The sequence below is a fragment of the Cebus imitator genome, unplaced genomic scaffold, assembly GCF_001604975.1.
Source record: "Cebus imitator isolate Cc_AM_T3 unplaced genomic scaffold, Cebus_imitator-1.0 Scaffold516, whole genome shotgun sequence".
NCBI classification, from domain to species: Eukaryota; Metazoa; Chordata; class Mammalia; order Primates; family Cebidae; genus Cebus; species Cebus imitator.
This window is the reverse complement of record NW_016107831.1, coordinates 170,795-186,301: the sequence shown is the minus strand read 5'-3', so window position 1 is coordinate 186,301 and position 15,507 is coordinate 170,795. Positions and strand designations below refer to the sequence as shown.

The 15,507-nt window shown below is 33.8% G+C and overlaps 1 protein-coding gene across 1 annotated transcript in view; it reads left to right on the top strand.

The window, feature by feature from the left end:
* SPATA16 (spermatogenesis associated 16) overlaps positions 1 to 15,507 on the top strand; it is a 246,538-nt gene that overhangs the window by 73,335 nt on the left and 157,696 nt on the right. Inside the window, exon 3 of the mRNA XM_017514109.2 lies at positions 7,707 to 7,852. Within this exon, the coding sequence (XP_017369598.1) occupies positions 7,707 to 7,852 (146 nt within the window). The remainder of the gene's footprint in view (positions 1 to 7,706; positions 7,853 to 15,507) is intronic.

Genomic DNA, 15,507 nt, shown 5'->3' with positions numbered 1-15,507 from the left:
AAAAAAAAAAAAAAAAAAAAAAAAAAAAAAAGAGCCAAGATTAAAGCCAAAACTAATGAATTAGTAAGCAGAATAAGAGACTTGATCGATTAATCTAAGAGTTTGTTGTTTTTAGAGAAACACAATAATCAAACCTCTGGCGATTCTAATTAAGAAAGACAGTAAACAAAACTGTAAAGTACTAAGAAAGAGCCCCAGGGGATAACACCACTAGCACACAGGCATTCAAAATGTTCTAAGAGTATAACAAGAACTTTCACCTTGCTAAAAAAGTGTAAAATTTTTCTGGAGAACACTTTTATGATGTATATCCTGAAATATTAGTATTTTCTGGATTCAATTGTATACTCCTGACTCAGCAATTCCAATATGTAAGCATACATTATAACAGATAGAACATAACAATTTGAAAATGATCAAACACGTGGGCAAGACGTATACACAAGGCTGTTCAATGTACATTATGTATGATACTGAGAACTTTCAGTGTCACTAGAGAAGTTTCCCATTAGGAAAAGCATTAAATGGAGATGTAATAAAATTATGCAGCCACTTATAATAATGATCTACATATTTGTTAACATGAAAATGTTCATGATATATTCAGAGAAACAAGCAGATTATGCAGTAGTATGGATAACAATACCATCTTTGTAAATGGATGGATAGAGATAGATAGAAATTCTGTAGATATATCCACACTGTAGATATAGATGTATCCATAATAATATCCAACAGTGGCCCCTTTTTAATAATAGAATTTTGAATTTTTTCTTTATGACGTCTGAATTATCTAAATTCCTAACAGGTTGCTAGAGCTTTTTTCTCTATCTGTCATGAAGAACTAGTTCTGTTTTGTTGTATTTCTGTCCCAATCTCTTGCGGACCAATACTTTGTTAAATATAGCAAAAATGAATTACTAGGGAAAACAAAGTAAAAATAAGACATAAAATACAAATCCTATTTTTTTATTATGAGATTTAATAGGCGTACTATTTTTCTGTTGAATTGCTATAAAAGTTTCTAAACGCTTACTCTGTTTCTGTAGTTAATGAGTATTGGTAGTTCATGGAATGGCACTGTGTGGCTCTGGTGCAGTAATTAAATGCACAGACTCTAGGCTCAGGTGCCTAGGGAAAATCCCACATACTAAATAAAGTTAGCAGTATTTGAATGTTTGTACTTCTTATCACTGGCACTGGCTTATAAAAAGAACTATAAAGTAAATAATGAAAACAAAGTGAATGATGCAGCCAACAATCTTGAAACACTCTCCTAAAAGGCAGAGGTGAAAAATATCAGAGAGCCTAATAGGAATAATAGAGGTGAAAGATGCAGCTTAAGAATTATTTTCTTAAGAAACAAAACACTACGGTTAAAATGGTACCAATAATCAGAGATGTAACTGAAGAAAACTTTTCTAAGTGAGAAAAATAAATACAGGAGTATGCAAACACAGAAGTTATCTATTTTCAGGCAAAATACATGAAAATAAAACATGCAGACTCACAGTAGTAGTAATTTTGAATTATAAAAGGAAAAAAATACTACACATTTGGGGGAAAGGAAGAAATTTCAACGTAAGTTATTTTAAATTACGCCTGGTTTCATTTAAAAAAGGATTATTTTCTTCTTGTCTGTATGTGAAATACCACAGTGTAAATGGCGATCTGTGTATTTACAGAAAAAAATGATTATTTCCCAAGAAATGCATACTCAACCACATTTTTTACATGTCAGCAACTAAATACATTCTTAGCTATTCATGAGCTCAGAAAAGTTACCATCCACATATGCTCTTTTTGAAAAAAAAACTTGTAAATGAGTGCTAACAAACTAAAAGATCATTAAGAAAAACAAAAATAAGAATGACAAAGTTGTTATACAAAAGGACTTGCCAATTTCTTTCTACAAATATCACTAAACACAATCCTCATCTTATGGCAAATGTCCGAAAACAACAGACCATAATAAGGAAGATGTGTAGGGGCTGATGTATCCTTCTACAATGGCTTGTGAATGATACTTCAAAACGACCCTCATTATCAGTTGCTATTTCTTATTATGGAAATCTAGCTATAATTTAATACAGTAAAACCTTATGGAAAACTCCTTCCTTTAGATATGATTTATCCTCTCATCCAAAACCCCAGTTAAACGTGATTAAAATTGTCCTGAATAAAATAAAGGAAGGAATAAAATTAAATACATCTAGCATTTAACATTATTATTTTTAATTAAATTTTACTTTAAGATAATTATAGATTCATTGGCAGTTGTAATACAGAGAGATCTCATGTACCATTTATGCAGTTTCTCCCAGAGGCAATATCTTGCAAAACTAGAATATTAACACCGAGTCAATCCACCAATCTTAAGATTTCTCGTTTTACTTGCATTTTCACTGGTATACGTGTGTGTATTATGTATGTGCAATTTTATGACATGTAAATCTGCATATCCACCTACCAAATTCAAGATACATGTTTCCTCACCATAGGATTCGTTTCTGTTGACTTGTCTAAGCACAACACCTATGTAGTCCCTAGTTCCTCACTACCACTAATCTTTTCTCCTTTCCTGTAATTGTGTCACGTAATCATATTGTATGTAACAGTTTGAGATCAGATTTTTTTTACTCAGCATAGTCCCTAGAGATTCATTCAAGTCATTGCTTGTATCACTGGTACTCAATGTTCAAGTCCCATTTTTGAGTGAGAACATGCAGTGTTTAGTTTTCTCTTCCTGTGTTAGCTTGCTGAGGATGATGACTTCCAGCTTCATCCTTGACCCTGCAAAGGACATAATCTCATTCCTTTTTGTGGCTGCATAGTATTCCATGTATATGGAATATGTATGGAATGTGGTATATGTACCACATTTATCCAGTCTATCATTGATGGACATTTGGGTTGGTTCCATGTCATTGCTATTGTAAATAGTGCTGCAATCAACATACATGTGCAATAAACATACATAGTAGAATGATTTATACTGCTTTGGGTATATACCCAGTAATGGGATTGCTGGGTCCTGTGTTTTCTAGTCACATATATAATGTATACATGTATGCAAAATGTCAGTTACATCCTGTTGGTTGATTATGTTGATCAGATCTATCTTTACTGGTTTTCTCGCTAATATTTCTGTCATTTGCGGAGAGGAGAATATTGAAATCTTCAACTATAATTATAACATGTAATAATGTAATTAACATGTTTTCATTTTCCAATTTAAATAAAAAGCAGAGCATATGAAAAATTGTGTAAAAATTATGTAATATATCTTCTATTATGATATAAAAACACAAAATGTATAGAAAGAAATATGCAAAAGTTAATGGCAATTATATATATGGTGATAGGGCTATGGATAGCTTTCTCCCCATCTTTAGTTTTTTTAAATAATTTCCAAAAACCTTAAAAATTACCAATTGATGGAGATATATATATATATATTTGTAGCCATTTGATGACTTAAACAGTGCTGTGTTTTTCCAGATTTATGGTTCTCTTCTAAATTGTCAGGGATCACTGAAAATTATATTCCAGGAATACACTGAGCAAACACTCATCAGACAGTATTTTAATAAGGGAGAAACTATTAGCAATATTAATCTGGAAAGTGATGATCCCAATTAAAGAAAAATGTGTGGTTGCATTTTTAATAATGTGGCCCACCATATATTATTTAATATTATTTCTGTAACTAATGTGGTTTATGTTATTTGTATCTGTCTTTAAACAAAACTTAAAATCCCTTTGTGCACAACTTCTAAAGGTAGTTTAGATATTTATTTCTTAAAAGAACTTTGGGAAACCTAAGGAAAATTATTTTATAACTCCAAAGTACAATTATCATATTTGCAGAAAAATATCAATTTTTTTGTAAAATATATATTTCCTTATTAAAATGTGAGCTTATGATTCCAATTTAGTACTGACATTTATTTTTATTTTTATTATTATTATTACTTTGTGAGACTGAGTCTCAGTCTGTCGCCCAGGCTGGAGTGTAGTAACATGATCTCAACTCACTGAAAACTCTACCTCCTAGGTTCAAATAATTCTCCTGCCTCAGCCTCTCTAGTAGCTGGGTGCCCGCCAACATGCCTGGCTAATTTTTGTATTTTAGTTGGCCAGGCTGGTCTCGAACTCCTGACCTCAGGTGATCTGCCCGCCTCGGCCTCCCAAACTGTTGGTATTCCAGCCGGGAGCCACCACACCTGGCCTAAAATTTCATTTTTTAAATCTAGGTTCTCATCAAAATAACAGCTATACTCATAAGAATTTAGATTGCAATTTTCCTTAAATATTGACTTCTAATTTGTCCATACTGCATTCAAAAATATCTTAGGGTTTCTTTTGAAATAAAAAGTTAGCTACCAACTTAATTTTTCCTAATTAAATGTCTTCTCAGTGATATACTATTTCAGATAATTTAAAATATTTTATTCCTTATCTCCATGACTTATTTCACCAAAGATTTAAAGTGTATATTTCTAGGCAAACACCGTTTGTTTTAGGGTGAAAGAAGTCGCCCTTCTTAGATTTAAATAAATTAACACCATATTAAATTTCTTCATCTTCTGGAGAATTAACTGCTCAGTCTATACAAATGTCTACACGGAAATTTTAAAATTTAGTAAAATATCTGGAATGTGTTTCAGGGTTCTGATGCCAACATTTTGTCTACATATACCTATAATTCTACCTTTAACTTCAACACATTTTTTTTTTTCAACAGTTTGCCTTCTTGCAAAGCTTATTTCAAAGATGTGCTACTTTGGAAGAGAATAAATAAAGCAATCTTCAATACAGTCAGTAAAGTTCTCAGTCTTACAATACTTGATTGGTAAAGCAAGAATTCAACAAACATCCATAAAGCCTAGCGGGCAGGCGGCCTATTTTCCAGTTTTAATGCGAATTGAAAAATTACATTACGTTGTCTTTCATGGCTGTCTTTCAGTTTGGTTTCATGAAGTATTCTTACTAGTGTGTTAAGGTAGATCATTTTTCTTTCTTTTCTTGCCTTGAATCTTATGCAAGTAGAGACTTTTCACTTTCTGTCAGTGTTTATTGACAAAGCCTTTACTATTATGTAGTCTGAAGGTGGCTTCCTCTTGCCTGCCCTGAAGGACCTGAATATTCTAATGGAAGCTACTCACTGAATGACTTCCCCATTACCCCATAAAAAGTGGGTGGGGCGCAGTGACTCACACCTATAATCCCAGCACGTTGGGAGGCTGAGGAGGGTGGATCATCTGAGGTCGGGAGTTCAAGACCAGACTGGCCAACATGGTGAAACCCTGTCTCTACTGAAAATACAAAATGAGCTGGATGTGGTAACAGGTGCCTGTCATCCCAGCTACTTGGAAGGCTGAGACAGCAGAATCACCTGACGCCAGAAGGCAGAGGCTGCAGTGAGCCGGGATGGTGCCACTGCACTCCTGGCCTCAAGTAATCCGCTCCCCTCAGCCTCCGAAAGTGCTGGGATCACAGGCGTGAGCCACTGCATTCGGCTTAATTAATTTTATGTTTAAATAAAATCAGCCTTTGTTTCCCCAAGTCTTAAATATTCAAACCTGCTTTTCATGTAAAATCTTAAACAAAAAGGAAACAAGATATACATTGTATGTGGTCTTTGCCCCTCCCTGTCCTTGTTTCTCTCCGATGTGATGGTATGAAAGAGCCTCTTTTTACGCACATTTTTTTTTCTTTCTTTCTTTCTTTCTTTTGTGGAAAACTCTGTTTAGGTATTTCTGGATCGTGTGGGGTCAGATGGGCAGCAGAAAGGGGATGCTGTCTCAAAGTGCCATCTTCAAACTATCATGCTTTCTCAAATTATGTTTTAAAGCCTGTTTACAGCCACATTGACACCTGAGGTCAGATTATCTAGAATAATTACTAAACCTGGGTTAAATGTTTTCTTTTATTACCAATTTTATCACTTGATCTTTATGAAGCATCCAAACTTAGCGTTAACTGAGGTCATTTCCTCTGTATTTTCCACAAATAGTTTTTGCTCATTTTTTTTCCAAAATAATTGAGAGAAGTGTTTTATGTACTCTGAGAGCATTTACAAAACATGAGGAAAAGTTGACCTTTTTTGAAGGATTATTTGTGGGTAGAGCCCCTACGTTTTATCATGTGCATATTATGAATACCAGAAAAGGAGTAATAGCTTACATATATAAATATTTATTATAGTTAATAATAAAAAGATTAATATGTCAATAGAAATAGGCAAGGAATAGGAAACAGAAATTTATACAGAGCTAAAAATGGCCAAGATTTATGAAAAAAAATCCTAATCAATTTAAATTAAAATGTAAACAATTTTGTCTGGCAGATAGTAGATGCTCAATAAGCATTTTTTACTAAATGAAGAAAGTAACGTATTTCATTCATCCAACTGGCAAAGGGTTTTAAGAATAATATGAATCTCCAGAATTGACAAGATAGCCAAGCAAAAGATAACACCATCAGGTAACTACCAATTCAAACTGTGGATATTGAACATCTAGATTCTAAGTTCTTTTTTAGCCTTTAGTCTTTTTTAGCCTTTACTAAGAAAGTAAATGCATTTTAGAACAGGATATAACTACATTCAAATAACAAACTGTATTTTTAAAATGACAATAGCATTAATATAAATGGCAAAACCATCTCAAGATTTAACCTATAAAAAAATTTATTTTATACTATGTCATTTAAGCAAACAGGATTTAGAATACAAGAAATTTTATACTAAAGTATATATAAATAAGCATTAACTGCAAATATTACCATCTCTGGCAAAAAAAAAATGTCCCCCAGTATACGCACAGATGGAAGTAGAAAAGAGCAAAGAAAGAGATATCCTGAATAAGGCCCATGTACAGTAGATAGGACTTCTTTTCCATCAGCCTTAATTCCAAGGACCAGTAGAAAACTCTGAGTGGAAAAAAAGTGCTGATCGTGTCTTGTCGTATTATTGACACTTCGTAATGTTTGAGTTCTCAAAAAAGTTAATTATTTTCTTTCTCTGCAGTTTATCTATGATGCCCAGAAACCACTGACTTCCTGGAATTTTTATTAAGAATTCATATTCTTGCCATGTTTTTCAGATACTATGTCCTCTGCCAATAAATTCTAATAAATTTTCACTTCTTTTCTTTCAATAACATTCTAGAGAATACGATTCAGACTCAAATTAATCACCGATCATGTTAATGGCTCCTAGGAGTTTACTTCCGATAGCCCTTATTATATTAAATCAAACTTGATAGTGTACTAGATCATTGCTCAGCTGGGTTTTCATAAAAGCACTGGTATTTAATATGATTTATGCCTGGCTTTCTGTTAATACCTTTGGTTATTGTGTGCTTTATTTTTAAAACAGACATTCTTAGCAACTGGCACTCCTTTAAAATCTATCATACCTTAAAAATATTTTACAGGAAGCATTTTACAGTAAAATGTGCCCCTTATTGACTATTACAGTCAGTTAATAGTGAACAGGAACAATTTATTTAATTTATAATCAAAATGTTAATAGTTTACTTGTAGATTGGAAAAAGTATCACATATACTTTTAACATATACGTAAAACATATAAGCAAGCATAAGCAAAACGTATAAAAATAAGACACATATTTTGCTTTTTTAAAAGATAAATTATGTGAAAGAGTATTGGGATTCTGAAAGTATAATATTTTTTAAAGCTTTGCAGCAAAGGAGCAGTTCTGGAAGAACCATTTGAAGCACCTGCTGAAGATATAGCAAGCGTGGCAAGTTTCATTGAGACAAAGCTTGTTACCTGCTACCTACGGATGAGGAAACCAGATCTTGCCCTGAATCATGCGCACAGGTAAAATTATACACTAATAAGTGCAAGCAAATGCTGTTTATGCTAGTGGAGGGTACTATCTGAGCTTGCCGGATCATCTTCCATTTTATTTCAATTTAAAAAGGAAACAAAAAACATTTATTTTCTACTCGGTTTATGTCAAGTAAGGCAATCATGGAGACCACAAAGGAATCTCAAAACCTAACAGATGAAATAGAGACACAAGAAACTATTCCTAATGCAGGACAAAACTAAGAAGCAGACAACTGCAGAAGCAAATTGCTGCAGAAAGGAGGGAGAGAATAGATGAGTAAGGGAGGTGGCACTGAAAGGGAAGAAGGATTTTCAACGCTGCAGCTGTGGAATGGTGGAAGGGAATTCTGACTGTGAAGTATGAGCAAAGGCTTGAAAGTCGACGGCTTATCTGGTGATCACATTAGCTGATTCAAAGGATGCTGGCATCCTTTACACAGCTTTCCACAGGTATGAAATACTTTTTATCTATGTCCTTAAAATTTTCTTTTTTATATTTCTATCCTTCCTTAGAAGGATGTATCTGTGTGACACTATGCAACTTCCTAGAATCTCCAAGTGTTATCAGGCCTGCCTTTTCTTCTATAAAAATGTACCTCTCCTGTATTTTATTTTTTAGAGGTCTTTCTCTCATGGGTAATAATCAGTTTTAATCTGCAGCAAAGGTAAAGTGATTATATTATGCCTTTCAACAAACTCTTTCCTTGAAATTGTGATCTCTCTATCCCTCCCTGCCTGACTTTGAGCAATTTACCTACAACTTTTGTGTTGTTCATTTTCTGATCTCACAGCCTGCATTTCTTTTGGATGCAAATGGCAAACTAGTATCAGTATGAAAATATAATTCCTGTTTTCTTAATAACCAACTGGGCAACATGATTATCAGTTATATTTAAGACTCATTCGTAAATGGGAGATTTGTTAACATGGTAAAAGTCATTTATAAATTCACATCCACTAGGATGTAAAAGTTCTTTCTACCAAAGATTTTTCATAGCCCTAGTGGTGAACTTAAACTTGACCTCAAGAACCTACAGACAACAAAATGGCTTTGAAATTCACAGGACAACCCCTTAAAAGCCATTCTCCCTCTTAAGTAAACTACAGAAACTAAAGGCAGGTTCCCTTTGACATTAAAAGAAAATTGTACTCTCTATATTATCTGGAAACACTTTATGCAACCATAGTTTCCAAAAAAAAAAAAAAATCAAGATATATGGTCTGTCAACGAATTTTGTTCTATTTCCATTTGAAAGAAGAAATATTGGAAAGATAATGTATATTTCAGTATGTCAAAATATTGCAACTTCTGGGCCACCGGGGTGACTTGTGAGCACAATAAGAAAAATATTTGAAAACTACAGACTACAAAGCATTCGATTATGCAAAATATTTGATCATGTGAAAAAACGAATATAAATAAGTAAGAATTTTAAAAATAGAAATGAATATTTCAAAGCTACTTATAGGCTTCAAAATATTCAGAAAATCTATAGTCATACATAAACAATATAAATTAAGATGCATTAAAAGTAATCATACCTCACCTTCTCCATGGTTACAATCACACATAAAAAGGGCCATCTGCTATGTTGATGAATTTTTGAATCATATTTAATAATAAAAGGGTTCCAAATGGTATGGTCATGTCAAAATGTAATTAATTCAATGTTATTAAAAGAAAGTAACAGTCTCTGGTAAATAAGAATTCAGTAAAAAAGTAAAAATAAAAAGTAATGATAATGAAAGATCAAAAATTCCAATATAATCCAAATATAAGAACAATAAGATGTTGCAATTCCTGAGAATGCAAAAATCAGCTTCAGAAGTTTCACTGTTTAGAATTAGAAAACTTCTGTTTTAAAACTAAGAGTGCTCTTTCAAGATCTTGAAAATTACTGTATTGAATATATATATATATATAACAGTGAATAGTAAAATTATTTTTCCTATTATGTTAAAATTAACTTTTGTAAAATAATTTTTGCTGCTGTTCCTAAGTTGAACATTAAATAAGAAATATAGATGAATAGAGGTTAAACAGTCCATGTGTACAATTAATAATGCATCAAGTGAAATACATCATTTTGCTGGTATGGTCATAGTACAGAACTGCATAAATCAGTATAGATGATTTTAATATCAAATCATCTTGAAAGATCTTAGATTTTAAAACAGCCTGAAATACAATCAACAAATATATTTTAGGTTAGGAGATCGAGACCATCCTGGTCAACATGGTGAAACCCCATCTCTACTAAAAATACAAAAATTAGCTGGGTGTGGTGGCGTGCGCTTGGAATCCCAGCTACTTGAGATGCTGAAGCAGGAAAATTGCTTGAACCTGGGAGGCAGAGATTGCAGTGAGACGACACAGCGTCACTGCACTCCAACGTGGTGACAGAGAGAGCTTCCATCTCAAAAATAAAATAAAATAAAATTAATTAATTAATTAGTCAGGATATTTGGTCTATAAATAGTTTACAACCATTAGTTATACACTCATTGCAGGATTCTGCTTTTGTAATATTATCACATTGTGAAAGTTGATACTAATCATGAATCAAAATTAAAATATTCCTTTTTTGCATTTATTTGCATTTGCTGAAGCATCTTCTCTTTAATTTTATGTAAATGTGAAGTCTACTGCATATCTTTAGGAGACTTGTTAACACAAAAATTAACTTAAAAACCATCGTGCAGTTTTGCTTCTGATTTTATCAGAATAAAAATATTTATTCAAAAATAAATGAATATTGTTTTGTCATAGAGAAGTCTATAAGAACCATAACTTTATGGTTTTAAGAGCAACAAAGATACATTTTGAAATTAATCAGCTAAGCCCTGCCATTTAAACCAACATCGTGAGTGATACCAAGGCTGTTATCAAAATGACTCTTCTTTTTCACTCACAGCATCTCCAAAGTGGCAAATGTGAATATCATTTTTACTTCCACCAAAAGTAATGCTTGGACCCTCCTAATACATTGGGTCTCTGCTCACTTCATCAAGCCAGTGCAACTGTTTATCAGAAGGTGTTTTGAACATTTCTAAAGATCGATTTGTAATTACTGCTATCTCATCAAGACCAAAATCCTGCTATTATCCTTTTCTTATTATATAAATATATTTTGATGTATATGCTTATAAATATTTGAACGGTACATATCACCTTTTGTATATTCCCTACCTTCAGGGGTTTTTTTTAATTGCAGAATTTTGTTGCCACAAGGTGGCAGACAAGATGAAGCCTAAAGTACCAAATATGTAAGAAAAATCCCTATTTTAAAAATTGTTTTATAATGGTAGTATCTACGTTCATTCATTCATTTTTAAAAATTTATTACGTATTTCCACCCAGAGCCTATTCCTATGCTAGGCAGTGGAGAGACAGTTATAAACAGGAAATAACGATGCTTATACACCAGCAGAAGTAAACAATGTGTAAATAAATAAGTATTAGCGTATATATGAGATAAAGAGAATGATGAATGCTGTAAAGGAAATCAATATAAGTTATGTTGCAGAGGCAGCATAGTATAGTCAGAGCACAGCGTCTAGAATGTGACTGCCTAGCTTCAAATTATGACTCCTCCACTCACTAGTTAGACTGAATTTAATTTTTTATTAAACTGCGTTATAATAATAGCACTTACTTCACAAGTACTATTTCACAAGGTTTTGTATAACCTCATGAATTTTTTATTCTAACCATGACACAGTTACTGGTACTGAATCTGCCTCCTTGCTGTAAATAACTGTAAAACTGTGCAAAATATATGAGACAACTCCTTTCAGACATTGGACAATGGTCAGAGCAGGACTGTGATCCCTGAAAGAAGGAGAATACACATGATGAGCCCCACAATCTTCTCTGCTATTCTCTCGGTTTATTTTTCTGCCCTAGTTCAGGGACATGGATATCAGGTTAAACTGCAGTCTCACTAAACTGAAGAGGCCCAGATTAGAAGGGCAAGCTGCCAAGGAAGCTATAATTACAGGAAACACGGCCGAGAAAAAGGTAGCTATGTGAAAGAGTTGAGAGACAGAAGTCTGCATGAGAATTTACTGGAAGTTCTTAGCCAAGGTCTGTGCCATGCATGTGAGGAAAGAGATTCCATGTAACGGAAATTGCCTGCCACAGAACTAAGTGCTAAACGAAAGTACTTAGATGTCCTGCAGTGCTGGAGATGTTGGAGTATCAGGGTAAAGAGACCTCACTGAGCACCTCAGGTACTCAGTTGAGCCCCAGAAAGACCATACTAATAGTAAGGACCATGTCCTACTAAAAGGACCACACCTTAAGATTAAATTCAAAGACAAAATAGGCCTGTCCTAACAAAAAACAAAACCAAGCTTCACAAGAACAAGAGTGTCTGCCATTGCATTCTCTCACAGGGGAAAAAAGCAAAAACAAAAACACCTCAACGTCCTAACATGTTTTTCAGGAAATATGTCATAATACAGATTCTCCACAAAGTCTCCCCCAAAATATCCAGCATAAAGTTAAAAATTACCACACATGCAAAGAAGTGGGAAAATGAGACTTAAGAAAATAAGCAGTCCATAGAAATAGACTTCAAGATGTAGAGCCAGATATAGATCTTCAAGACCCAGATGTAGAGCTGGCAGACAAGGATTTCAGCAAACCTGTGAAAACACATTCAAGAATCTTAAGGTAAAAATAGTTGTAATGAGTGAAGAGATGAGAATCCCAACAAGGAAACAGAAACTATAGGAAGAACCAAACAGAGATTTAGCAGAGATGAATAAAATAGCTGAAATTTCAAATGCACCAGTTTATTACTTTAACGTCAGTCTGGAGAATGCCAAAGAAAGGCTTAGTGAAGTTGAAGACAAATCAATAGAAGCTATCCACTATAAAGACCAGAGATAGAAAATAAAAGATTTTTTTAAATCAATCAATGCCTCAGTGATCTGTCCTCAGGGATAATAACAAGAAATCTAACATAGATGTAACTGAAGTCTCAGAGAAAGAGGAAAGAGAAAATAAGATATAAAAAATAATTTCTGGAAATTTTCCATTTTGGTTAAAAACAGAAAAGAAAACCCAGGAAGTCTCAGCAGGAGAGGCAGATTCAAAGAGAATCACACCTAGGAACACCATAACCAAACTGATGAAAACCCAAGATGAAGGGGAAATATTGAAGGCACCCAGAGAAAAATCAACACATTACGCACGAGGAACAATGATACAAATTGCCGGTGACTCTTCATCAGAATTATGGATGCCAAAATACAATGGAATGACAACTTTAAAGGGCTGAAAGCAAAATTTAAAGTAGAATTTTATTTTCAGCAGAAATATTCTTTAAAAAAGGAGAGTAAAATGAATATATATATATATATATATATATATATATATTTTCTAAAGTCATTTATCAGTCTAGGAGCCTTCTGGCAGAATTTTTAGAATTTTTTTTATTGCATTTTAGGTTTTGGGGTACATGTGAAGAACATGCAAGATAGCTGCATAGATACACACATGGCAGTGTGATTTGCTGCCTTCCTCCCCATCACCTATACGTGGCATTTCTCCCCATGCTCTCTCCCCAACTTCCCACCCCCCATTGTCCCTCCCTTAGTTCCCCCCAACAGACCCCAGTGTGTAGTGCTCCCCTCCCTGTGTCCATGTGTTCTCATTGGAAAATATTTTCATATAAATAAAAGTTAAAAAATTAATCTTTACCAGATCTGCACTTTGAGAATGATAAAGGGAAATGTAGGGAATGGCAATAGATTGAAACTTGAACTACAGAAAAGAAGGACAAGTACCAGAAGTGATCAATTGTAAATATAAAAGACCATATTTCCTTTTCAAAATTTCCTTAAAGACAAATGTTTAAACAGAAAATAATAGCATTTTATTATATTAACCAAATTTATAAGATTACACATGCCAATGTAAAATATTTGACTACAATATTACAAAGGCCCTTGGGTGTGAGAACAAATGGAATTTTACTACAATAAGGCTCTTTTACATTAAATGGTACAATATTGACTCTAAGTAGACTATGATAAATTAAAGATGCAAATGATTAAAAATGTAAAAATTCTAGCTAGAAAGCCAACAATGGACTTAAAATTAAATACTAAAGAATATTTAATTAACTGAAAATAAGAAAGGAGGGAGAGAAAAGCAAAAAAAAAGATGGGATACTGGAGAACAGTAACATGATGGCAGACTTCAACCAAACTATGTCAGTAATTACGTCAGACATACACACATTGATTGACAATCCCAGTTAAAAGGCAGGGACTGGCCGGGCATGGTGGCTCACGTCTGTAATCCCAGAACTTTGGGGGCTGAGACAGGTGGATCACTTGAAGTCTGAAGTTTGAGACCAGCCTGGCCAACCTGGTGAAACCCCATCTCTACTAAAAATACAAAAATTAGCCAGGCTTGGTGATGGGCACCTGTAATCCCAGCTATTCAGGAGGCTGAGGCAGGAGAATCACTTGAACCCGGGAGGTGGAGGTTTCAGTGAGCTGAGATTGTGCCATTGCTCTCCAGCCTGCGCTACAAGAGCAAGCTCCATCTCAAAAAAAAAAAAAAAAAAAAAAAAAAAAAAAAAAAAAAAAAAAAAAAAAAAAAAAAAAAAAAAAAAAAAAAAAAAAAAAAAAAAAAAAGGCAGAAACTGTCAGTCTGGGTTACATTGCAAGGCTCAACTAAATACTATCTATAAAGAGCATACATTGAAAGTTAAAAAGTGAAAAATGATATGCCATACAATAAACATAAAAGGCTGTTTTTAATGCTCAATTTTGCTAAGTTATTATCAAAGTAGATTTTAAGAGAAGGTGTACTACTAGAGATGAAAGTAAGACTCAATTAAAATTTCAAACATTTTAAAATCTTATAGAGCTTGCTCTCTAGCCACGATGGTATTAAATTCGAAATCAGTTTAAGAGTAAGATACCCAGAAAATCCCTCCAAATACTTGGAAATTAAGCAATACACATCTAAGAAACTTATGGATCAAAACATAAGAAAATTAAACAAAGGCATAGATTTGAATCCCTGCTTTAACACTTATTAGCTTTGACGTTCATAATTAACTTCCCTTTTCCTGTTTTTTCTTCTTTAAATACAAGTAAACTGCTTAAAAGCATCCCTAAATCTCAAAACATATCAGGCTTGTGTTTTATTGTAATCCCACCACCAATAACAAATACAGGTAATTTTTCAATGGTAATAGAAATGAGCGCTATATTTTCATAAAGGAGACTATTTAATTTTTAAAATACCCTTCTGCCTGTAATCCCAGCACTTTGGGAGGCCAAGGTGGGTGGGTCACTTGAGATCAGGAATTTGAGACCAGACTGGTCAATATGGTGACATCCCATATAAAATCAACTGGGTGTTGTGGCTCATGCCTGTAGTCCCAGTTACTTGGGAAGCTGAGACAGGAGAATATCTTGAACCTGGAAGGCAGAGGCTGCAGTGAGCCAAGATGGAGCCACTGGGCGAGACAGAGCAAGACTCTGTCTCAAATAAATAAATAAAAAAAATACTCTTCTAGTCTGTGGGCAATAAAAACGTGGCGTCCACTCACCCTCTGCGCCTTCACTGGGAGCTGCAATCCTGAGCTGTTCCTAAACGGCCATCTTGGATCAAC